The 25,384-nt window shown below is 56.0% G+C and overlaps 1 protein-coding gene across 2 annotated transcripts in view; it reads left to right on the top strand.

Moving 5' to 3' along the window:
- The window catches only part of MYO10 (myosin X), a 244,990-nt gene that overhangs the window by 200,849 nt on the left and 18,757 nt on the right, over window positions 1–25,384 (top strand). For both annotated transcript variants that reach the window (XM_056108957.1, XM_056108958.1), the window contains 10 exons: window positions 2,627–2,751; window positions 2,847–2,961; window positions 8,032–8,138; window positions 8,720–8,932; window positions 11,688–11,733; window positions 13,188–14,027; window positions 16,829–16,952; window positions 18,767–19,010; window positions 19,673–19,768; window positions 23,869–23,962. In XM_056108957.1, the coding sequence (XP_055964932.1) occupies window positions 2,627–2,751; window positions 2,847–2,961; window positions 8,032–8,138; window positions 8,720–8,932; window positions 11,688–11,733; window positions 13,188–14,027; window positions 16,829–16,952; window positions 18,767–19,010; window positions 19,673–19,768; window positions 23,869–23,962 (2,004 nt within the window). The remainder of the gene's footprint in view (window positions 1–2,626; window positions 2,752–2,846; window positions 2,962–8,031; window positions 8,139–8,719; window positions 8,933–11,687; window positions 11,734–13,187; window positions 14,028–16,828; window positions 16,953–18,766; window positions 19,011–19,672; window positions 19,769–23,868; window positions 23,963–25,384) is intronic.

Raw genomic sequence — 25,384 nt, 5'->3', positions numbered from 1 at the left:
CCGGAGAGAGGAGGGAGGGAAGGCAGCAAGGAGGGTGTGGAGTGAAGGACTGGGGGAGCTTTGGAGCCGGGTTTTGGGAGGCTGGTCTGGTTTGGTATGTGAAGGGTTCTTAAGGGCTGAAGGATCAGAAGCGGTTTCTCTGCTGCTGGATTAAATAGTGTGGGCAGGGGGCGGGGAGTTGGTGCAGGGGGTCTTGGCCGTGTTGTTTCAGCTCTGTTCTCATCTTGGTGGGTTACTGCGAACGGCGCGTGAGTCCTGGTCAACTCAGCAGAAGCGTGTTCACTCTTATGTCATGCCTTGGTTTTTGTATTATTTTTTAAATTTTTATTTATTTTTTGCTTTTTGGGTCAGCGAGGCTCAGGGGTTACTCCTAGCTCTGCACTCAGGAATTACTCCTGGCGGTGCTCAGGGGACCCTATGGGATGCTGGGAATCAAACCCAGGTCGGCTGCATGTAAGGCAAACACCCTACCCGCTGTGCTATCACTCCAGCCCCATGCCTCAGTTTGTAATGCAAAGATCAGGTAGAAGAGTCCCCAAGGGTAATTTTGTTTTCCTTTTTAAAAACATAGTTCTTACTTTTTCAAAGGATTTCTTAATTTATTTATTCATTGCTTTTGGTGTCACTCCCAGCAATGCACAGGGGTTACTCCTGGCTCATGCACTCGGGAATCACTCCTGGCGGTGCTCAGGGGATCCTATGGGATGCTGGGAATCGAACCCGGGTCAGCCGCATGCAAGGCAAACGCCCTACCCGCTGTGCTATTGCTCCAGACCCTCAAGAGTAATCAGAACCGGGGCTGAAGAGATAGTCTAGTCTGTCTGGTGCTTGCCTTGCATGTGGCTGACCTGGGTTCAACCCTTGGCATCCCACAGGGAGCTCCACCAGGAGTAAGCCCTTGGCACTGCCAGGTGGAGCTCGGAAACCAGTAAGAATTAAAATAAAGAAGGTTGCAGCCAGGGAGCCCCGATTCCTGGGAGCTTTGTCCTAAATTGCCGGTTCTCCCTGGATAGAGGCTGATCCAAGGGCCTCCCAGCTGAGCACGGGCCCCCGCTATGGAGTTTGCTAAGGGATGGTGTGTGAGAATCAGCCCGGGGCAGGCAGCGCCAGCCTCAGAGTAATGGGGTGCTGGTTTGGAAAGCCTCGAGAAGAACAGGGCTTGCAGCCAAGTCGGGTTTTCCTGACCAACTGCCTTTCTAAGGATTGCAAATTTGAAGTCACTTTCCGTCTTGGGCATTTTTTAACAATCTCTTTGAGTCCTGTGGCATTTTCAGTCACCAAGTTTCTTGGCCAGCAGGATAGAGCTCCCTCAAAGGGAAAGGCTCAGAAAGAAGGCTCTGTCTAATAAGCCAGAAAACACCACTGACCTACTTCGGGGCTCTTCCCAGAGTGACCATTGTCCTAGCTGCAAGGCTGTTTGGCAGCGGAGCGGATCAAAGCGAACATTCCAGAACATTCCTCGCCTTGGTCTGAATTCCTCTCTTTCATTTGCGGATGGATTTGTTGAGTGGTTCTCAGAGGGTGCTCTCCCCAAACTGCTATTCAACCGAAGATGGAGGAAAATGAAGACCCTTCCCCATCTCCGTCCCCCCCCCCGGGGCTCTGGCTGTCACGTTACCCCCTTGGGTCTCTGTCTTCTTTAGTGAACAAACACCCCGCGGTGCCTTCCTGAGGCAGAAGTGAAGGGGCAGAGAGAGAATGCGGAGGAGCACTTTTTTCAGGAGTTCTGGGGACCATATCCAGCTCTTACTCAGAGGGACCTCCAGGCACCCAGCCAGGAGGTGCTCCCGAGCACTGTCAAGTGTGGCCCCAGGGGGGCGAGAAAGGGGTGATGGTGAGAGAGCAGAAGGGAATGCCCTGCCACAGAGGTGGGGTAGAGTGGAGAGGACAGGGTGGGGTGGTGGGAGGGATGCTGGGACCATTGGTGGTGGAGAACGGGCACTGATAGAGGGATGGGTACTTGACCATTGTATGACTGAAACGCAAGCACAAAAGTTTGTAACTGTACCTCACAGTGATTCACTAATAAAAAATTTTTAAAAAATGGTCATGAACGATCGGTTTGAGGCCCTCCATGTTCCCGGAGCGAAGAGATGCCATTGGGCTACACTAGCACACGACAGGGACAAATGGAGACGTTACTGGCGCCCGCTCGAGCAAATCGACGACTAACGGGAAGTTAAGTGATTAAGTGAAGTGTGAAAAAATAATATACACAACACTCTAAAAAGAAAAGGGTGGTGATGCTGGAGAGTTAGAGCAATGGGTAGGGTACTTGCTTGCACACTCATGATCTGGATTCAATCCCTGGCACCCCATCTGCTCCCCCAAACCCCAGAGAAAGAGCCAGGAGTTACCTCTCAGCAATACAGGGGGTGATGCAAAGTCTATAAGTGAGGCTGGAACTGTGGAACTGTCCACCGTGGAAATTGCTCCGTGCCTTCCAACCCACTGGGAGAACACAGAGAGGACAGAGATGCCATCGATGACCGGGGTATTTGCACCGCCACTGGCGTGCAGGTGTCCCTATGACAGAATTACCGTCTCCTTCCAGATGGCACCAGGAGGCTCCAGTTCTGCCTTTCGGCCCCCCTCATCCTCTCTCTGCTTTCCCGGCTCGTTTCAGATGCCAGACCAGTTCGACCAGGCGGTCGTCCTCAACCAGCTGCGCTACTCGGGGATGCTGGAAACGGTGAAGATCCGCAAAGCCGGCTACGCCGTCCGGAGGCCCTTTCAGGATTTTTACAAAAGGCAAGACGGGGCCGAGGGGCTCCTTTCTCCTTCCCAGAGCCGGGGAAGTGGGCGAGGGGGGCAGTGCGGGTGACCCAGGCGTGTTCACCTTGCAGGTATAAAGTGCTGATGAGCAGCGTGGCCCTGCCCGAGGACGTCAGGGGCAAATGCATGGCCCTTCTGCAGCTCTACGACGCCTCCAGCAGCGAGTGGCAGCTGGGCAAGACGAAGGTGAGGGGCTGGGGGAGCACCGCCCTGGAGGACGCTCCTAGGTGCTGATGTTAGTGGCATCATGTCTGCTGCAATCTCTTGTCTTGACTTGTCTGTCTTCCTGTCTTTCTTTTCTTTCTTTTCTTTTTTCTCTTCCTTCCTTCCTTCCTTCCTTTCTTTCTTTCTTTCTTTCTTTCTTTCTTTCGCTTTTTGGGTTGCGCTCGGCAATGCACAGGGGTTACTCCTGGCTCTGCACTCAGAAATTACTCCTGGCGGGGCTCAGGGGACCATATGGGATGCTGGGAATCGAACCCGGGCGGCAAGACAAACGCCCTACCCACTGTACTATCGCTCCAGCCCTGTCTTGTCTTGCCTTGAAGGCCTTTGCTCGGGGGGGGGGGCGGGATTCTGATCTTTTATTTTGGGGGTGCACTGGGGGACTTGTGGACGCTTGGGACCCTAAGTAGCATGTGTTCTCGTGAAGGCGCTACCCACATCTGGGCTGGCGGCAGCAGCTGCAGCGTCTTACAGGCTGCACGGAGACTCCACTCGCTTTTCCTCTCTCGGACCCGAGTGTCAGCCTTGCGCCCTGCGGAGGTGCCACGGGGGCGGGTCTGACACCCCAAAGCTTGCCCAGGTCCAGTCTAGAGAGCCACGTGGAGTACATGTCGGGGGACCGATGCCAGGGGCCATCTAGCTTGGAGACAGACTTGAGCTCTGGAATCTGGCAGTCTGACCTTTCCCCCTATGGGAACCAGCACCAGCCTGGTTGGCGTTTCCGCTCTCGCTCCCGACTCCCCCAGGGGTGGCCTGAATGTGGCCCAGAAGTGCAGGAGGCTGAGGGCTGGCCTCGGGATCTAAGGTTCCCCTCCCCCAAGGCCACGCCTGCTCCTCCCAAGCCTGCGAGGACCAGACGTCACAGACTATTTTCACACCCAGCACGAATTTAGCCAAGGAGCTTCTCTGCCCCAGCACACCCCAGCCCGGGTGGGCTGTGCATGTCTCGTATTCAGGCCAAATCCGGGCTGCCAGCAGGACCAGGTTCTGATCAGAACCTCCGAGCCTTTCCCTGGCTTACTTACGGCGAACGCGTCCTTGCTGTGCCTTCCCCTGGCAGCTAGAGTGAGCTCTGGTCTCTGTTCCGCCTTTGTCCCCGTCGGGGCTCACCCTCAGGACCTGAACTCATCCTCCACCCTCCTCCACGTTATGGGAGAATGTCACACAGTCACCTCCATCACCTCCACCTGGCCTTGCACAGTACAGAAGAACCTCCACCCTGCGTTACACTTCCACACTGTGCTGTATCACGGCACGTCACACTCACACATTTCAGAATTTCCAGTTACGTTACACTTACACACACGACACGCTGTTACATTACACTCACACATCACAGAACTTTTACACTTCCACCCTAAACTACATTACACGTACACAGTACAGGAGAACTTCCACATTACACCACAGTACATTATAGTTCCACGTGATAGGAGAATTTCCACTATATTAAACTTTGACATCACACCACATCACGTCATACTCACACATTACGGGAGAATTTCCACATAAGAAGCAGGGAGGGAAGGGGAGATGCAAATTCAGTTCATGGTGGGGACACGCAGTCCGTCGTGATTCTGCCGGGGCCACGCAGCTCATCATGATTCTGCAGCCACTGCGGAGGGAGAGTCGACTGTGGGCGTATCCCACTGTCCCGAAGGTGTCGTGGCCGGCTGGGATTCAAGAAACCAGCATCGTGGCTTCAGAGCCTTGGTTGTAGCTCTTGCCATCGAAGCTAAAACTTAGCATCTTTCCACCAAACTTACGATCTCACAATGTCCAGTGGCCAGGAGTCTCGAACTCTGAGTCTCCAAGACGGAGGATAAACATTGCCAGGCTTCACTCTGTTCTTCTTTTTTTCCTTTTTTTTTGCTTTTTGCTTTCTGGGTCACACCCAGTGATGCTCCAGGGTCACTCCTGGCTCTGCACTCAGGAATTACTCCTGGCGGTGCACAGGGGACTCTCTGGGATGCCAGGAATCGAACCCGGGTCAGCCACATGCAAGGCAAACGCCCTCCCCGCTGGGCTATCGCTCCAGCCCCTCCTCTCCCTTCTGAGGCTGGCGTCCTCTCCCCTTCTCCTGTGGCCTCCAGGTCTGGGCGTTGGCCGTGGTGGAGCTGGTGTTGCCCACTCAGAGTTGCTCTCAGCATCACGACACCCAGCCCCGGCTGATACACATACAGCCCGTCAGCATGCCCACTCCTTCCACACCAGCCAGACCTCGGACTCAGCGCAGTGAAACGTATTGGCAGGCGTGATAGCCCTTCCTCTTTGACGTGACGTGTTCCTTGGCGGGACGTCACAGCTCATACCCCAACTGGATGAACTCATTGGCCGCTTGTGCCCGAACATGGCTGTTACTCATCAGGTCGATTGAGTCTCCACCTGGCATTCTGCCCTCACACCCAGATGCCCGCACCCCTATTCAGCCAGTCCCATCCAGGTCTCGGGGCAGGTATTGGGTCTGTGTTCAGAGCTGTTCATTTCATTTCATTTCATCATCCTGTTATTCGTCGATTGCCTCGAGCAGGCCCCAGTAACGTCTCTTTCATCCTAGCCCTGAGATTATATTCAAGGCTCTTTAGGAGAATGAGACCCATCATTGTTACTGGTATTTGGCATATTGGGGACGCCACGGGGAGTTTGCCAGACTCTGCCCTGTGGGCAGGCTACATTCGGTAGCCTGCCAGTTTGTCCAAAGTAGGAATGAGACAATAAGATGTCATAAAAAGATGTCCTGATAAGATGTCACGCAGCTGCGAATGCGGCCGCGCGGTTCCGGGATCTGGATTTTATAGTCTCTGAGTCTTGGCCGCTGATGGGATTACACGGCGCCAGGGGGCCAGGTGGTGGGTGTGACCCCCGCCTACTGGGATTTGGAGGATCTGGGTGGAGGATGCTCGACTCCAGAGCTGTTAGTGCCGTTTAATTGTTGACTGATTTGGCGGGGGATGAGGGGGCACCCTGGCGGTGCTCGGGGCTCACCCCTGCCTCTGCACTCAGATCACCCTATGGGACGCTGGGCACAGAACCGGTTCTGCTTTAGACGTTTCCTCTTCTTTGCCTCCTGACTGGGCACCACCTGCTGCTCCAGTCACCTGGTCTGTGTTGGTTGATCTTTGTCCCCCTGAGTCCTTAAAATTCAAGCCTGAGTTGGGGCTGGAGCGATAGCACAGCGGGTAGGGCGTTTGCCTTGCACGTGGCCAACCCAGGTTCAATTCCCAGCATCCCATATGATCCCCTGAGCACCACCAGGGGTAATTCCCCTGCCCCCCACCCCCAAGTGCCATTTTTCAAGCCTGTTTGACAAGCAGGGGTCTCGGGGGTCTTAGAAGCAGGACAGTGAGTGGTATCTTTATTCCTCCTGGGTGGGGCAGGCTGGGTGGCAGTTGGACCGGTCATTCTGCTTTCAGACTCACTTGTCTGAAATTCGTTCCTGATGGCAGCTTTTGGGGGGCTGGAGCAGGTACCGTGGGTAGCAGAGAGGGTGCTTGCCCCGCACCCAGCACCCCATGTGGTCCTTCAAGGACCGCCAGGGGGATTCCTGAGCACAGAGCCAGGAGCAAGCCCTGGGCATTGCCGGGTGTTCCCCTGCTGCCAGTTCTCTTGTGTCTGTCCGCATTAACGAGATCAGATACTTATCCAGGGTCCCGTCACCTGCACAAAACCGTCGACTTTCATGTGTCCTTTGGTTTTCCTTCTCGCAGTAGATTATCACTGTGTCTTACAAACGTCAGGGCCGTGGCAGATGGTGAAACACCACAGCAACCACCCCCCACCCCCCCACCCCCCGCCGGGAGTCTCGGAGGCGTGGCTGGGTGGGGAACGTAATAAGGGGGTTGAGAGCTACACAACAGCGCATCACACACAAACACACTACGTTACGATCGCCACACGGCAGCCCCGTAAACTGTCTCACACGCACACACAGGACCACCACACACTCACACACACACACACCGCCTCATCTCACTCCCTCACGCACACACCCACAGTACCAACACATACACGTTCACCTTCACACACACACTCAGCACCGCCATACACACTCACACAGTCACATCGCACTCACACACACAGCCTCCCCAGATGCCCTCCCTCATAAATGCACATTATACCATCATTCACACTCAGACACACACACCATCGCAGCACACTCTCACATAGCAGCACCGTGCACGCACTCACCTCCACACACACTCCCTGGCGCCACCGTTTACACTCAGACTCAAACACACACCGCCGTGTCGCAGTCCTGCACACAGTGTCGCCATATTCCTTCTCCAGCACATTCACATAGAACCACCGTACACACACACACACACTCACCCAACTCCACCATGGACACGCTCTCACACACAGACACATACACCGCTACATACATACACTCACATACAGAAGCACAGCACACATTTATACACAGCACTGTATGTGTGTACACTGCCTCTCTCACACACACAGTATCACCATTTAGTCTTTCACACACAGTGCTGTTATGTACACTTTTTCTCACACACACACACACAGCACCACCAGATACAGTCACAAACACACACATTGCCATCATACACACTCTCATCGTACAGAACACCACCGTATACACACACGATGCCATCATGTACACACCCCCATAGCACTGTTGTGTACATTTTCTGCTGCCTCTCTGAGGGCAGCAGCTGACACACAGCATCACCATACACACTCACATACACCCCAACACCACACACCGTTATGTACATACACCCTCCCAACACAACACCCATCACATACACCCTCCCAACACAACACCCATTATATACACACCCCCACAGAGCACCATCATATACACTCCCACACAACCCCCATCACAACACAACACCATCATACACACACACACACACACACACACACACACACACACACACACACCCCATCATATTCACCTCACTCGGCACCACCATGCACATTGCCCCCAGCGCCGCCGTCTCCACCCCCCCGCCCCAGTCCTCGCTGCCCATGGGTCCAACCCTCCCTCCGTCCCTCCATCCCGGGCAGGTGTTCCTTCGAGAATCCCTGGAGCAGAAGCTGGAGAAGAAGCGGGAGGAGGAAGTGACTCGGGCGGCGATGGTGATCCGGGCGCACGTGCTGGGCTACTTGGCACGGTAAGAAGGTGGGGGTGCGGGTGGGGGTGAGTCTTCAGTCCCGCGAGGAGGCCCAGAGGGGTCCACGGGCTGTCTGCGTTCACTGCACACCCCGCCTGCATGGACAGTCCACTGAGGGCAGGGCGGCCCTGTGGGTGGCTCAGAGCCCAGGGGCCAGTGCAGGGGGACTCGGGTCCTGTTACCCCCCTTGCAGCAGGCCACTCCGGCCCCCGCCCTGGGGTTCTGTGCCCGTGCAGGCCAGAGGCCCCGTCATGTGCCCACACGACCGTTCCCACCGCCCAGGCCAGCCGGCTCGGCGGACCCCGAGGCTGCCAACCTGGGCTCTGTTTACCGCCCGGCTTCCTGCCCGGATGCTCCCGTCCGCATTAGAGGCCGAGTGTTTATTTAGCCCAGATAATGAGAGGCCTTTTGCTTGACTCGGGTGCGTGATTATCCTTTTGTTTTCCTGCTGCTCTGCGGGGGCTCTGGCCGGCATCCTCTGCTCGTCCGCCACCCCCGGCTCTCGTCCCGGTGCCCCGTCCACCCCGGGGGACGTCCGCCCTTGTTCCGCGGTCCGACGTGGCTTTCTGGCCCTGTTGCAGGAAGCAGTACAGGAAGGTGCTGGGCTGCGTGGTGATAATCCAGAAGAACTACAGGGCGTTCCTGTGGAGGACGCGCTTCTTGCGCCTCAAGGAAGCGGCCGTCGTTTTCCAGAAGCAGCTCCGAGGGCAGCGGGCGCGCCGCGTTTACAGACAGCTGCTGGCCGAGAAGCGGGAGGAGGAGGAGAAGAGGAGACGGGAGGAGGAGGAGGAGAGGTACGGCCCCGCCCGCCTGCGGCACCCCAGAAGCGCTCTCGGGCTTTTGCCTGATGGCCACGTCTGCTGCGGTCCCAGGAGCACCTGGCCTCAGGGTCCACCTGGGCCTCACGTTGTGAAGTTTGTGCGCTGATCTCTGTGCTCCCTTCCGGCTCCCCCCACCCCACCTCACCCCAGAGCTTTCATGTCTGTAGCTGCACAGCTGGAGTTCTAACCCTGAGAATCTGCCCCGTCCCAAAGGAACTTTTTTTTATTTTTTGCTTTTTGGGTCACACCTGGCGATGCACAGGGGTGACTCCTGGCTCTGCACTCAGGAATCACCTCTAGCGGTGCTCAGGGGACCATATGGGATGCTGGGAATCGAACCCGGGTTGGCCGCGTGCAAGGCAAACGCCCTACCCGCTGTGCTATCGCTCCAGCCCCGCAAAGGAACTCTTTCAGGGGGTCTTTCCTGTTCTTTGATTGAAGGCTCGGCTCTGTGTAAAGTTGTATTTATGGTTTTCTTTTTTTCTTTTCTTTTTGGATGACACCCAGTGATGCTCAGGGCTGACTCCTGGCTCTGCACTCAGGAATTACTCCTGGCAGTGCTTGGGGGACCCTGTGGGATGCCGGGCATTGAACTCGGGTCGGCTGCATCAAAAGCAGATGTCCTTCCCACTGGACTATCACTCAAGCCCCTTTATGGTTTTTTTTTTTTTTTTTTTGCTTTTTGGGTCACACCCAGCGATGCACAGAGGTTGCTCCTGGCTCTGCACTCAGGAGTTACTCCTGGCGGTGCTCAGGGGACCATATGGGATGCCGGGAGTCGAACCCGGGTCAGCCGCATGCAAGGCAAACGCCCTACCCGCTGTGCTATCACTCCAGCCCCTCTATGTTTTTTAAAGTAAATAAGTCTATTGTCAAGAGAGATTGTGTTCTTCTTGTTTTGGGGAGCTAGGAGGAAGGTATCCCAAACAGTGCCCAGAAGGCCTAGTGCCACATCCGGCCCTATCAACTGGGGCTGATGCTCAGTGCTCAGGCCCTACGATGTGGGCCCCAGGGCTAATTTGGTACGTATTTGAGGAACCTCGAGGTGCTGGCTGGGGAACTTGGTTTCCTGTGTGTGCAAAGCACATCTCCGTGCATGTGCACCGTCTCCTAGCCCCTTCGTGGTTGCTTTATTAAAAAAAATGTTTTTTCGTTATAAAATTAACAGTCGGGCTGGAGCGATAGCACAGTAGGTAGGGAGCTTGCTTTGCACGCAGCTGACCCAGGCTGACCCTGGTTTGATTCCTCTGCCCCTCTTGGAGAGCCCAGCAAGCTACCGAGAGTATCGCACCTGCACTGCAAAGCCTGGCAAGCTAACTGTGACGTACTCGATGTGCCAAAAACAGTATCAAGTCTCACAGTGGAGATGTCCCTGGTGCCCGCTCGAGCAAATCGATCAACAACGGGAGGACAGTGCGACAGTGCTAAAATTAACAGTTAGGGGCTGATGAGATAGTCCAGCAGGTGCTTATCTTGCATGTGGCTGACCCACATTCAATCCCCCGTCCCCCATCTGCTCCCCCAAGTACCACCCGGAGTGATCTCTCAGCACCACCGGGTATGGCCCCCAGACAAAGCAATTAGATTTAAAACACTTCTACTTAAAATCAAGATTTCTGAAACAACTGTCCCAAGAGTGGTATCCTAGCCCTTTCGCTAAGTAAGCTGTAGCACTGTCTTCCCGTTATTCATCCATTTGCTCGAGTGGGCACCAGTAATCGTCTTCCATCATGAGCCTTGTTGTTAATGTTTTTGGCATATTGAATACGCCGAGGGTAGCTTGCCAGGCTCTGCCGTGCAGGCGGGATACATTCGGTACCTTGCGGACTCTCTAAGAGGGACGGAGGAATTAAACTAGGGCCAGCCGCGTGCAAGGCAAACGCCCTACCCACTGTGCTCTGGCTCCGTCCAGCTAAGTAAGCTATAACACTAAAATAATTATGTTCATTTTAGAGCTTATGGGTTCTTTTTACATTGGTTTTGCTTTCGTTTTGGTCTCATGCCCAATGTTTTTGTTTTCGTTTTTGTTTTTTTTGCTTTTTGGGTCACACCCGGCGATGCGCAGGGATTACTCCTGGCTCTGCACTCAGGAATTACTGCTGGCGGTGCTCGGGGGACCCTATGGGATGCTGGGAATTGAACCTGGGTTGACCGCATGCGAGGCAAATGCCCTACCCGCTGTGCTATCGCTCTAGCACCTCCACGCCCAATGTTGAGGGTGTATGTGGTGCTAGGGATCGAACCCAGGCCTCTTGCATGCAAAGTGTCGCTCGAGCCCTTTGACCTAGCTCCCTAACTGTTGGGCTCTTTAAAAACAGCACGTAAAGCTGATTCTCCTGGGAATAGGGAGATAGATAGTACAGGGGGTCGGGGGCTTGCCTCGCGCACAGCCAACCCTGATTTGATCCCTCGCACCCCATTTGGTCCTGCAAGCATTGCTAGGAGTGATCATTGAGTGCAGAGCCAGGAGTGAGCTCTCAGCACTTCTGAGCGTGAACCTACCACCTCCTCGCCCCCAGAAATGCTTCGTCTCAAAAGAATTACGTAGGAAAAGACTGGAAAAAAGACCTTGGGCTTTGTGTGTGTTTTAGAGGTGTTTCTCGGGGTGTGTGTGTGGGGAGTCGGGGGGGGGTTTGCATTCTGAAGAGTGATTCTTAGGTACTTTGCAAACACTTAAATTGCACTTACATTCTCCTGTTTCATTGTTCTTTTTCCTCGTGTTCTTTAGAGAGCGGGAGAGGAGGAGGAGAGAAGAGGAGCTCCGTGCCCAGCAGGTAAGGAGCACCCTTCTCCCAAGCCTCTCCTCAGCTCCTTCCTTTGCTGCTTCAGAGACGGACTCAGATTCAAAGCTGGGAGAAAGCGTTAGGAGGAGGGAGAGAACCATTAGAGAGAATCTTCCTGGGGCCGTTTCTAACCCATTGCCATTGGGTGAAAGTAAGTGGATGCTTAAAATTCTAGCAGGCACCCCAACGTAAACAGAGGGTCAGGTTGCCAGGACTGGGACCACCCCCAGCCTTGGGGCAGGGGGCTCATGGGCAGAAATGGACATTCTGGGACCCAGAGCAGTAGTACGGTGGGTGAGGCAATTTCCTTGCACACAGCCCACCCAGGTTCAGTCCCTGACATCCCATCTCGTAAGTCGCCCCCAAGCCCGCCAGCACTGAATACAGAGCCAGGGGTAAAGGCTGAGCATCACCGGGTATGGCTCATCATCTGAAAAAAGAAATGATCAGGGCTGGAGCAATAGTTCGGAGGGAGAGTGTTTGCCTTGCACACGGCCGACCCGGGTTCCATCCCCTGCATCCCATAGGGTCCCCTGAGCAGTGCCAGGAGTAATTCCTAAGTGCAGAGGTTGGGGAGTAACTCCTGATCTTTGTCGGGTGTGACCCCAAAAGAAAAAATAAATGAATGTTTTCACAGTTCAGGGATCTGCAGGAACAAAGGTCCTGGTGGTGGTTGTTTTTTCGCTTTTGCTTCTCAGGTCACACCCAGCGATGCTCAGGGGCTCCTCCTGGCTCTGCACTCAGGAATCACTCCTGGCGGTGCTCGGGGGACCCTATGGGATGCTGGGGATCGAACCCTGGTCGGGCACGTGCAAGGCAGACGCCCTCCCCGCTGTGCTGTCACTCCAAACCCCCGAGTGTTGGTTGTTTGGCGGCCTTCCAGACCTTTCTCTGGCACTTGCACACGACCTCCTCCTTGCCGTGTCCTCACGGTCTCACACTGTGCACACAGCCCCACTTTCTGTGTGGCCCTATCCTTCCAGGTCTCATTTGCCCCTGTCTGTGAGCCAACACGTGGATCACGTGGTACCAGGGTTCACACTCGGGGCTCCGTCATGCCAAGCACATGTGCCAGCCCGTGGATCTATACCCAGACCCAGCCTCTCCTTTGGAGGACACCATGGGGCTGAAGCAGTAACACAGCGGATAGCGCATTTGCACGTGGTTGACCCGGGTTCGATTCCCAGCATCCCATAGGGTCCCCCGAGCACCGCCAGGAGTAATTCCTGAGTGCAGAGCCAGGAGTGACCCCTGTGCATTGCCGGGTATGACCCAAAAAGCAAAAAAAAAAAGGACGATGCCAGACTGCTACGACCAGGGACCCGCCTCGGAGCCTCCTCCTCCTCCTCCCGGGCCCCAGCCCCCAAGAGCCAGACCCGGGGCCCTCTGGCGAGTCGCCCGCGCTGACCACCCGTCTGTCCGTCCGCCCCTCTCTCTGCCCCCAGCTGGAACAGGCCCGGCGGCAGCAGGAGCTGGAGGCCCTGGAGCAGCGGCAGCGCGAGGCCGAGCGGGCGCGGGAGCTGGAGGCGCAGAAGGAGAACAGGCAGGTGGAGGAGATCCTGCGGCTGGAGAGGGAGATCGAGGACCTGCAGCGCGTGAAGGAGCGGCAGGAGCTGGCGCTGACCGAGGCGTCGCTGCAGAGGCTGCAGCAGCTGCGGGACGAGGAGCTGCGGCGGCTGGAGGACGAGGCCTGCCGGGCCGCCCAGGAGTTCCTGGAGTCGCTCAACTTCGCCGAGATCGACGAGTGTGTCCGCAACATCGAGCGCTCGCTGTCGGGGGCACCGCCGGCCCCAGCGGCGGCCGCGCCGGGCTTCAACTTCAGCCAGCCCTACCCCGAGGAGGAGGTGGACGAGGGCTTCGAGGCGGACGACGACGCCTTCAAGGACTCGCCCAACCCCAGCGAGCACGGCCACTCGGACCAGCGCACCAGCGGCATCCGCACCAGCGACGAGTCCTCCGAGGAGGACCCCTACATGAACGACACGGTGGGGCCCGCCAGCCCCGGCGCCGCCAGCACCGCACGCCTGGCGCCCTCCGAGCCCGACGACGCCTCCTCCGGGGAGCCCACCTACTGCCTGCCGCAGGGCGCCGGCGGCCTGCCCGGCCCGGACGGCGACTACGACTACGACCAGGACGACTACGAGGACGGCGCCGTGACGTCGGGCAGCAGCGTGACCTTCTCCACCTCCTGCGGCAGCCAGTGGTCGCCCGACTACCGCTGCTCTGTGGGCACCTACAACAGCTCGGGCGCCTACCGCTTCAGCTCCGAGGGGGCCCAGTCCTCGGTGAGCCCCCTGCCCCGACCCGCTCCCGGGACAGGGACGGGCTGCACGGACCCCCGGCTCCACGCTTCAGGCAGCAGAGTGCCGACACACACACACACACTCACACTCACACCACACACATACATACCACACACACTCAGATATACCCACACACACATACACACACACTCGTACATACCACACTCACCCACACTCACATACACACTCATATACCACACACTCACATGCCACACTCACGCACACACTCACACAGACCATACACACACACTCTCACACATACACACACATACGTATACCTGTGTTCACTCTCACTCGCACAGCTGGGCAAGAAGCGGTCACAGATGTCAGCCATCGTAGGGCAGGGACAGCGATGGCCTTGCACACGGCCCACCTACGTTCTATCCTGGTCACCCCGTCTGGCCCCCTGGGCGCAGAGCCAGGAGTAAGTTCTGAGCATCTCAGAGTGTGACCCATGAACAAACCGAAAAAGCAAAGACTCACAGACATTCACCCCCTTTCTCTTGCCAGAAACAGTGAGCACTGGGGGGTCGGCCACTGTGCTCTGGGGGCCAAAGTCTAAGAAAACGGTCATTTTGTGTGTTTGTGGTGCCAGGGGGTTGAGCCGTACCCAGTAGTCTCTTGAGCACTGGTGTTCAGGCCACACCCCACGATGCTCAGGGGCTACTCCTGGCTCTCTGCCCGGGAGGGTCCCCTGGCAGTGCTCAGAGGACCATCCGTGGTCCCGGAGACTCAAGCCAGGGCTCACCACTGTGTCCACTTGCGAGGCACACACCTCCCCCTTTTGCACCATCTCTCTGGCCCCCAAACATTGGAGCTGTTCACGGAGAATGAAAAGTTTCGCCTAACTTTGCAGCGGCTTAGGAAATGCGACATACTAAGGGCACGTGGGAGTTCCGTGACCTGCGTAGCTCACAGGCCGACCTGCTCTGGGATTCTGCAGGGCCAGGGAGGTAGGACCGCGGGTAGGATGATCGCCTTGCTCGCAGCCAACCTGGGTTCAATCCCCGCCATCCCATGTGGTACCCCGAGCACCACCAGGAGTGATTCCTGGGTGCAGAGCCAGGAGTAACCCCTGAGCACTGCCAAGTGTGACCCAAAATGAAAAAAAAAAAAAGAGGGATAACGCAGGGTCTACAGACTCTCTGGCTCCAGCACTGACCCAGTAGTTTCCTTCTATTTTTTCATTCCCCCCCCCTTGGCTTGCATTAACGTTGGCGGGCCAGGGCAGAGGCGGATAGCCAACAGAAGTGAGCAAAGGGTTTTCCTGGCAACCGGTGTGGGTAGAAGGGGCCGCTCGGGCAGCAAAGTGGACACGGAAAAGTCATGGCCCGGGTCCAGGCCCTCAGAGGCCAGAGAGGCACATTGGAGACCGACGTCGCTCGGACGTGTCGGCACTGTGAGGGAACGCCGCTGTGGCCGCCTCTCCGCCCTGTTTCTGTTTTCTCGGCAACCTTCTCAGACTCGCAGCTGTGGGGATAGTCCCAAGCAGGTTGGGCACTGGCGGAAATTCCTAATTCTCACTCAGAACCCACCCTGCTTCCAGCTGCTCACACCCTCCGGCCCCCCTCACTCTTTATTAACATCCTAAAGCCCGTTTCCCAGGGAGACGGCGGCCGATCTGCCGTGGAACACAGCCCGCTCTTTAGATCTGGGCGACTGTGCCGTCCGTGAGAGTGTCACTTTTCCTATATTCTGATCAAATAAGTTTTTACACAGTCTCTCTCTCTCCTTTTCTTTCTTTCTCCTCTCTCTCTCTCTCTCTCTCTCTCGCTCGCTCCCCTGACTTTCTAAGACCTGCAGCTATTTTGGGCACAGTCCTTTAAAGAGAGTGTCAACCCTGACAGTGTTTGGTCCAAATTATACCCTTTGACATCGATGCTGCTTTCAAGAATGGGACTGGAGAGATAGCCCAGGAGTTAAGACTCTTGTCTTCATGCAGCTGAGCCTCGAGTTCCCCTCCCCCCACCCCCCACTGCCAAGAGTGAGCCCTGAGCACCGCCGGTGTAGCCTGAAAACCAGCACACACACGCACACGCACACGCACACACGCACGCTCACTCACACATAGTCTTTGGTCAGACAGTCGGTGTTTGACCAACCTGGGCTTCAGACAGCCACATGTGGGGTGGTGTTAGGAATCATTGTTGCTTCTGAGTCGTGGTTCCAACCCCAGCTGTGAGTGTAGGTGGCAGCCTTGTGTGTGTCTCTGTGTCTGTGTGTCTGTTGTGTGTGTGTGTGAGTATGTGTATGGGGGCCTTCCTCACCTCCATTTCTGCTGTGAGGGTAGGTGGCAGCCTTGTGTGTGTGCACGTGTGTTTGTGTATGGGGACCTTCTGTGAGGGTTGGTGGCAGCCTTGTGTGCATTTGAGGGTAGGTGGCGGCTGGCAGTGTGTGTGTGCGTGTGTGTGTGTGTGTGTGTGTGTACAGGGGGCTTCCTCACTTCCACCTCCATTTCTGTTCATGGTCGTGTGTGTGTGCATACGTGCATGTGTGTGCATGTGTGTGTGCATGTGTACAGGGGGCTTCCTCACCTCATTCTGCTCATGGCTGTGTGTGTGTGTGTGTGTGTGTACGTACGTACATACAGGGGGCTTCGCCTCATTTCTGCTCATGGCAGTGTGTGTGTGTGTTTGTGTGTGTGTGTGTGGACGTGTATACAGGGGACTTCCTTGCCTCGTTCCTGTTCGTGGCCACGCGCGTGTGTGTGTGTGTGTGTGCGGGGGGGGCCTTCCCCTCTTCCCTTTCCGCTCATCCTGCCTGTCTCACCCCTCGCGGCCCAGTTCGAGGACAGCGAGGAGGACTTCGACACGCGCTTCGACACGGACGACGAGCTGTCCTGCCGGCGGGACTCCGTGTACAGCTGCGTCGCCCTGCCCTACTTCCACGGCTTCCTCTTCATGAAAGGTAGGGCCGGGCTGGGCTCGGCCTGCTGCTGGGAGGCGAGAGGTTGCCCCGTCACATGTGGCCCGCGGTCGGGCCTGGGCGACACTCGGAGACCGCCTGGCACGGGGGATGTCGGGGCTGGAGGGGAGCGAGCGCATTGTGTGCCCTTCCTGCCCGCCTTCCACTCCCCTCCTCCTCTCCCTCCTCCTCTTCCTCATGCACACATGGACACAGACAGAGCTGGCACCGGCCGCTGCAGCGCCGGGCACGTCGCTCCCTCCTGCAAGGCCGAGAGCGTCCACGGATCTCGTACCCGTGGGAAAGCGGCTGCTCCCCCAGCTGCTTCCGACGCCCTTCCCCTCCCTGGCGCCCTGCGGTGGGTGCTCGAGGGGGAGGCTCTTTTCTTTCTCTTTCCATTTTTTTAAATGAATTTTTTCATTTTATAAAAAATATATAAGGTAAAGGCCCTCCCGTTGATCGTCGATTTGCTCGAGCGGGCCCAGTAACGTCTCCACTGGAGACTTTGTTGTTACTGTGTTCAGGCATATTGAATACATCACGGGGAGCTTGCCAGGCTCTGCCGTGCGGGCGAGATCCTCTCGGTAGCTTGCCGGGCTCTCCGAGAGGGGCGGAGGAATCGAACTCGGGTCGGCCATGTTGGCTGCGTGCAAGGCCAACGCCCTACAAAAATAATAGTTTACAATATTTGATTCCATTTGATATTCAAACACCAATCCCACCGCCACGACACCTTCCCATCACCAGATTTAGGATGTTTCCAGCCCAAACCCCAATCCCTGTCCCTTTAAAGCAGAACCGAAAGAATATATTTTGTATATTTTATATTGTTTGTTATGAAAAACCGCCGAAAATGCTACCCAAAAAGTATCCGTAGAGGAAAGAGTGTGGAGATCGTTCTATTTTGGCTGGGGCCATTAAGGCATTCTACAAGAGATCGCTAACGTGTTGTTAAAGGTTGAGCCTTGTGAACGTCCGTGTATATGTATCTGTAAATGTGTGTGTATGTGTGTATACATATATATATGTCATATGTATATGTATGTATATTTCCCTCTATGGTTGGTTGCCTACTATCTGACCCCCATCAAATGTGGTTTGGCACTCTTGGAGAATGGACTGGGTGTGTCTTATGATACGGCACGTAGCCACGTCGTTCCGGAATAGGTTCCCTCATGTGTGAGGCTTGGCCTGAGCACGTGGGGAGTAGCCATGAGCAGGGTGGCAGTTGAGTTCCGGAGGTCTTCAGCTGCTGGGACTGGGTCCCTTGGGGGCAGGGAGGGCTCTCACCCACCCTCCTCCAGAGCGCCCCGAGGGAAACAGCCTGGCTGTGGTCGGGTGGCACGGCTCTGGCAAGTGTCACGTGACTCCCTTCCGGGAGAGAAAGCCGGTGCAGACTGGATGGTGGCCAGGGATGCGATTATCTGGCATCAGCCAAAGGTGACTCGGGCAGGGGACCTCCGCTCCGGGTCTCCTTGAACTCAGACTTCCCAGCTGCAGAGTTCCGCCTACCTGGGTTTTGTTGGACTTCACTCATGTGTGAGGCTCAGCCCAAGTGTGTGGGGAGCAGCCTGGAGTGTGGGGCGCGGGTGGGTTCTGGAGGTCTTCGGGTCCTGGGGCTGGGTCCCTTGGGACGGGGCGGGATCTCACACGCCCTAGGAGTGAGGGACTGGGACTTCTCAGCATCAGGGCTTTCTGGCTTACGCTTCCAGTGGCGGCCTTCCGCGAGGGGGCGGAGTCGGAGGGCACACAGGGCAAGGTAAAGGCCGAGCTGGCACCTTCTGGGCGCTCAAGGGCTCCCCCTCGCCCCCCCACAGGTGGCCTCATGAACTCCTGGAAGCGCCGCTGGTGCGTGCTCAAGGACGAGACGTTCCTGTGGTTTCGCTCCAAGCAGGAGGCCCTCAAGCAGGGCTGGCTGCACAAGAAGGGTGGCGGCTCGTCCACGCTGTCCCGCAGGAACTGGAAGCGGCGCTGGTTCGTCCTGCGCCAGTCAAAGCTGATGTACTTCGAGAACGACAGCGAGGAGAAGCTCAAGGGCACGGTGGAAGTCCGCCTGGCCAAGTGCGTGCGGCACGGGGAGGCGGGCGCGTGATGGGGGGGGCGCCCAGGCCCGAGGAGCTCCCTGGGGGACACAGCAGGCGGGAGGGTGAGAAGACGGGGGGGATGGGCCGAGAGCAGACTTGGCACACACACGGGCCTCTGAGCACGACCAGGGTCCACCCCACCATCCTGCCGCAGAAGGGGGAAGCAAGCTAGGAGGTGACTGCAAGTCACAGATCCTGGACCCATGGCGGTCGGCAGGCTGAGGGTCGCGAGGCAAGGTCCATGCCCGGCTTAGAAGACCAGCCCACCCGGCAGGACCCACCTCCCGCCCTGCTTAGAGACCCCCCAGGATAAAAGCAGATGGTGAAGCTTCAGGCCATGCTCAGTGCTGTGCTCGCTTCCTTCCTCCCTCCCTCCCTTTCTCCCTTCCTTCCTTCCTTCCTTCCTTCCTTCCTTCCTTCCGTGGAAGGTCTTTCCCCCCTGCCCCCAAGTCTTCTTCCTAACTCTGTGCATGTGCGCCCACATGTGTGTGTCTGCGTGTGTTTGTGTGTGAGTGTCTGCCCCGAGCCCTGCTCCAGTGCCCCTGGTTCAAGGTGACATGGGCTCCTGTTAACTGTGTCATCCTGCGTGTCTGAATTCTAACCTGGGCTCCCGACCCGCTTCTCTTCTCCCCTTGGCAGAGAGATCATCGATAACACCAGCAAGGAGAACGGGATCGACATCGTCCTGGCCGACAGAACTTTCCACCTGATCGCTGAGTCCCCCGAAGACGCCAGGTGAGGCCCCGCCTCGCACCCCGCCCCCTCCCCCTGCGCTCCCCGTTCCCTGGACCCCCTGGTGGAGAACGGAGCTAAACAGATGTCCTGGTGGGGCATTGGCGCAGAATACGCTGCAGTTAAGTTACTCCTAGCTCTGTGCGTGTGCACTCACATGTGTGTGTCTGTGCGTGTGTGTGTGTGTGTGCGCGCGCGCACGCACACCTATGCATATGTGTGTTGAGTATCTGCCTCGAGCCCTGCTCCAGTGCCCCTGATTCAGGTGACATGGGCTCCCGTGAGCTGTGCCATCCCTGCTACTGAAAACCACCTTCCATCCTGAGCCTCCCTGGACATCCTTTGGCCGGGTGTGTAAGGAGGGGCAGAGCGAGAGCTGTGAGGAACCGTTTGACGACTGGAATCGTGGCACTTGGAGGCTTCCCAAGGCTTCGGGTGTTAAAGCAGCAGGACACGAGAACTCATTTACTCATTCGTGAGAGAGCAGCCCCCCGCCCCCGCCCCCCCGGACACAGGTCCAGGTCACACACTCGCGTGTCTTCGTGAACAGGGGGTCACGGCCGCTTGGCCTCATGCAGGCATGCTCTGCCAGTGTCTTTTTCTTGTGGCTGTTTGGGGGGTGGGGGGTGGAGGATGAGGCTGGAGCTCCATGGCCCGGCCATGGTCAGTAGCTACTCCTGAATCAGGGGTCACACCCCTCGATGCTTGGGGGACCGTCAGGTGCCAGGGGTCCCACCTGCAGCTCCCACACGTGCCGACATGAGCTCCGGCCCTGGGCGCCCTCTCTGCAGCCGCTTCTGCTCCCTAGAACATTCGGCTGCATTGTCGGGGGCCAGGCTCAGACCCGGTGCATTGTAGGGAGGTGTTTTCCATGCGGATTCCCCTCTGCAGTGTTTCCCTCCGTCTGGGGAGTCACAGGTTCTGCCCAGATTTGGTCCTGCGTGGGGGTCACCTTCCCTGGCCCCTGCCTTCCTAGTTTCAGCTGCCGAGTGTGGGTTTCATTCTCAACTGCTTCGTGTGTAGTGAGTCACTGCATTCCTGCAGCCGACGCATCCTGTGACTTGGCGTTGTAGGGGGTGGGGGGAGCTGAGAGCCACTGAAAGTGGGGGTGAAGGGTCTTCCCACCCGGTCCTGGCCGAGCTCACGCCTGCTGTCAGGACGTTCTGTTTGAGCGCGGGGCTCGCGGTGTTCCTCGGGGCCAGAGCCAAGCTCCCCAGCTTGCCTGGACCTCTGCTCTTGCTGTTGGGGTGCTGAGATGTGTCCCAAAATTCCGGGAGTCCTGATGCTTCTCTGGGTCCCATGGGGCCCCCATGTACCCTTCGAGGCTGCAGTATCTGCCATGGGGGGACTGTCACCCACTCGTAACCAAGGCAGTGGTGGGATCAGACACAAATATCGTTTAAAAAATTTTTTTTTAAATTTGAGGTTCTGTGGTTTCCAAAGGTGTTAGTCCTGTGGTTTCTCGAGACATAATTCCAACACCACACCCCTCAGGGGTATACCCCTTTCATGGCCCAAGGACCCCAGGCCCCTTCAAGCACGTCCCCCTCCCTCATCCAAACCAGTTGTATGGACCAATTCTCCCCTGTACTGCCTTGCTGGCACATCTTACAGGGATGGCTCATTTGAGAGGGGCCTTCCTGGACCTGACAGTTCCAAACCCCCGCGGAAACGGGGAGGGGTTCAGGGCCTCTCCCCTCCCCTCCCTCAGCACCCTTTGAAACGTTGGTTCTGGGACTGTAGTGATAGCACAGCAGGGAGGGGGCGTTTGCCTTGCACGCGGCCAACCCAGGTTTGATTGCCCGCATCCCATATGGTCCCCCGAGCACCGCCAGGAGTAATTCCTGAGTGCAGAGCCAGCAGTAGCCCCTGTGCATCGCCAGGTGTGACCCAAAAAGCAAAAACAAAACAAAACAACAACAACAACAAAAAAAAAATGGTGGTTTTGAGTGGCACCATGGAGGCAGCAAAGAATCCTTCCCACGGGAACCACTTAGAGCCCTGCGTGGGTCTATAAATTATGACCCAAACATGAGATACCTGCAACCCTGGCATGGCAGTAGAGCCCGTCATGCCATCTGGGGGTTGTGGGCACCAGCGGGAAGCTTTCCTGCCCAGGGACAGGCCTGCCTGCTGTCCTGTCCACTGTGTGCCTCAGTGAGCCAGCTGAATGTCCCATTTGAAGGGTCTTGGCCGAGCACTCCTTGCTCCTACCCAGTGGGAACACACCTTTTTTTTTTTTTTTTAAATTCCAAGTTAGACTCGATTTCACGTGAGCAGTTCAGACTTCGAGAATGTGGGACTGGAGCGATAGCACAGTGGGTAGGGTGTTTGCCTTGCACGTGGCTGACCCGGGTTTGATTCTCAGCATCCCATATGGTCCCCCAGCACCGCAGGAGTAATCCCTGAGTGCAGAGCCAGGAGTAACCCCTGTGCATCGCTGGGTGTGACCCACAAAGGAAAAAAAAAATAGACTTCAAGAATGTCAGGGTTGGAGAGAGAGCACAGGAGTAAAGGTAAGGGCCTTGCATGCAGTGGATCCCACCTGGTCCCCAAGGACTGGGCAAGGACCAGGAATAGCCCCTGAACACTGCTGAGTGGGGCCCAAACCCCACCCTGCCCCCAAATCCCCCAAGGTCTTTTGTCCAGCTGGAAATCACAGGAAACGTTATTCTTCCCCCCTGTGACCAGCAGCTTGAATGCCCGCTTGCCCAGTGTGTGACTGGGGATATTTCTGAGCTTGACAAAGTAAAGACTCAAGTTGTGTCTCTGCTGTAAACAAAACAGACCCCTTGACAGCCTCAGAGTCCGTCTATGTGGAGTGTCTTTTGACTACAGTTTTCTCCTTCAGACATCACAGGTGGGACCTTGGAGGATCTTGCTGGGTAACTTATATAGCGCGTAGTGTTTGTACATGCTTGATAAATGGTGGGTGGTGGGAAGGAGAACAGGAGGAAGAAAGAACGGACGGACGGAAGGACGGACGGAAGAATGGGAGGATGAGTGAGTGGGTGCCTGGATGCGTGGTGGGTGGGTCGATGTATGGATAGTTGAATGCGTGGGTAGATGAGTTAGTGGACGGGTAGTTGGATGGATGGATGGTTTTGTGTTGTGTCATATCATAATTGTGTGATATGTCATATCATAATTGTGTTATGTCATATAATTTCTACCGGCCTCCCAATTCTGGTTTCTTAATGTCTTACTCTGATAAAGCTGGAAGTAAGAAAATTTGCTTGAAATATAGAAAAAGTCATCTGTGTAAAAATTGTGTTTTCACTTCTATCTGCAAGCGTCGTTTTCAACTTCTCCTGTGGTTATTTTACTCACAGGAGTAGAAGGCCTCCCGGGTTGGAAATCCCGGCGATGACTGGGAAAAGAGACATCAAACAGTCATTCTGAGCTGTGCTCTCACCTGATTGGCCTTCTTAGCTTAAGATTTGATCTGTTTGATCTCAGTACCGCGGATACAAACAGGGGTCTTTGGTGTGCAAGGTGGGAGCATTGCCCCCTGAGTCTTGGGCCTCACACAGTTGAATACCACCTTGGGTTGCAAATACGGTCTTTAGTAAAGATCTTTGATAGAAATGTTTGGGGGTAGGGCTAAAGAAACACACTTTCTTTTTTTGTCACACCCGGCGATGCACAGGGGTTACTCCTGGTTCATACACTCAGGAACTACTCCTGGTGGTGCTCGGGGGACCATATGGGAATTGAACCCAGGTCGGCTGCGTGCAAGGCAAATGCCCTACCCACTGTGCCATCGCTCTGGCCCCTTTAGTGAAGATCTTTGATAGAAATGTTTGGGGGTAGAACTAAAGAAATACACGTTTTACTTGCTGCCTATTTCTCAACTCCTCGTCTTCATGAAGTGTCCGTTAAGGTCTTGGAGAACCCAAGGAAAGGCTTGTCCCTGACCGGAACTGACCATGGTCGCTACTTCTCCTGCTCCGGCTGGTTTGCTGACTTGACTCCTTGCGGGTGTGGAGCCCGATTCCAGTTCGTGGGAGGCAGAGGAGAGGCAGCGTGGCTCAGCCTGGAGCCCCAGGGCGCCTGCAACGGCTGGAGCCGCCTTTCCCTAACGCCTCTCTCCCTCCCCGCAGCCAGTGGTTCAGCGTCCTGAGCCAGGTGCACGCCTCCACCGACCAGGAGATCCGGGAGATGCACGACGAGCAGGCCAACCCGCAGAACGCCGTGGTGCGTGAGCTGGGACGTGGGTGGGGGCGGTGACTTCTAATTTCTAAACAGTCTGTAACTTAAGAATAATTAAAGTCAGGGACGTGTCAGTTAGAGATCCCATAGAAAAGCGGAGTCAAGTATAGATTATAAATAGTGATAGATTTCAGTTCTCCCATCTCGAATCTTTATTTTTTATTTTCTTTTGGGGTCATACCTGCTGATGCTCGGGGGTTATTCCCAGCTCTGCGCTCAGGAATCACTCCTGACGGTGCTCAGGGACCATACGGGATGCTGGGATCGAACCCACGTCAGCCCCATGCAAGGCGAACTCTCTCCCGGTTGAACTTTCACTCCACCCCTCTCATCTTTTACTTATTTATTTATTTATTTATTTATTTTGCTTTTGGGGTCACACCCAGCGATGCGCAGGGGTCATTCCTGGCTCTGCGCTCAGGAATTACTCCCGGCGGCGCTTGGGGGACCATATGGGATGCCAGGGGTTGAATCTAGTTCAGCCACGCGCAAGGCAAACACCCTACCCGCTGTGCTATCGCTCCGGTCCCCTCTAATCTTTATTTTTATTTTTTTTTTTAACTCTTTGGTTCTTGGGTTTGAGGATGCCAGAGATAGAATTAGGGTCAGCCATTCCAGAGAACCCCAGAACTATCTGGTACCTCCTCAAAAGAACCTCTCCCCCTCCAAATAAAGTTTTCATTTCTATGAAGTCTTGGAAGCACCTCGCATGTTTCTTCAAAGGGTGTGGTGAGTTCTCCATCATGTTCTTTCTCTCTTGCTCTCACAGACGGGATAACGGGCATAGAAATCATTGTCCAGACATCTGGTTTTTCTCCTGTAAGGGAAACTTAGCTTCGAGATTTCTAGCAGAGTCAGCCTAAATTGTAATGGTGGATCGTGCCGTAAATGCAAAAATTCATCCTGCTCAGAGAAGCCCGTGTGCACCATTCTGGGATCACATCGTGAGAGCGAGACAGAGTTTGAGAGAGATTCCTTCTCATCCTCCTCCTCTTCCTCCTCTTCCTCTTGCTCCTCCTCTTGCTCCTCTCCCCTTCCTCTTCTCCCTCCCTCCTTTCTTCTAGGAATTAGGTTGAGGGAGGATCTTCCTCCTCCTCCTCCTCCCCCTTCCCCCCACTTCACTTTGGATAATTGAAAAATTAATCACCGTGAACTGCAGAGTAACAAAGTCATTTCTTACTAGGTTTCAGGCACACGATAGTCCCACACCAATCCCTTCACCCGTGCCCACTGCCCTTTTCCAGTGTCCCCAGCTTCCCTCGTCCCCCAGCAGCCCCCGTGGTGGGCCCTTCCCCCCTCCGCCATGGGCCTGGTGCTCCCTTCCCTAACTTTCCCCCACCTCCAATCCAGTGGCAGCTTCTGCCGAAGACCAGGCCCCCTGCCCTTCGTCTCTATCGCCTCTGGGAC

This window comes from Sorex fumeus, unplaced genomic scaffold, assembly GCF_029834395.1.
Source record: "Sorex fumeus unplaced genomic scaffold, SorFum_2.1 ptg000240l, whole genome shotgun sequence".
In the NCBI taxonomy this organism is placed as follows: domain Eukaryota; kingdom Metazoa; phylum Chordata; class Mammalia; order Eulipotyphla; family Soricidae; genus Sorex; species Sorex fumeus.
Note: the sequence above shows the minus strand (reverse complement) of the source record. Positions and strands in the feature narration are given on the sequence as shown.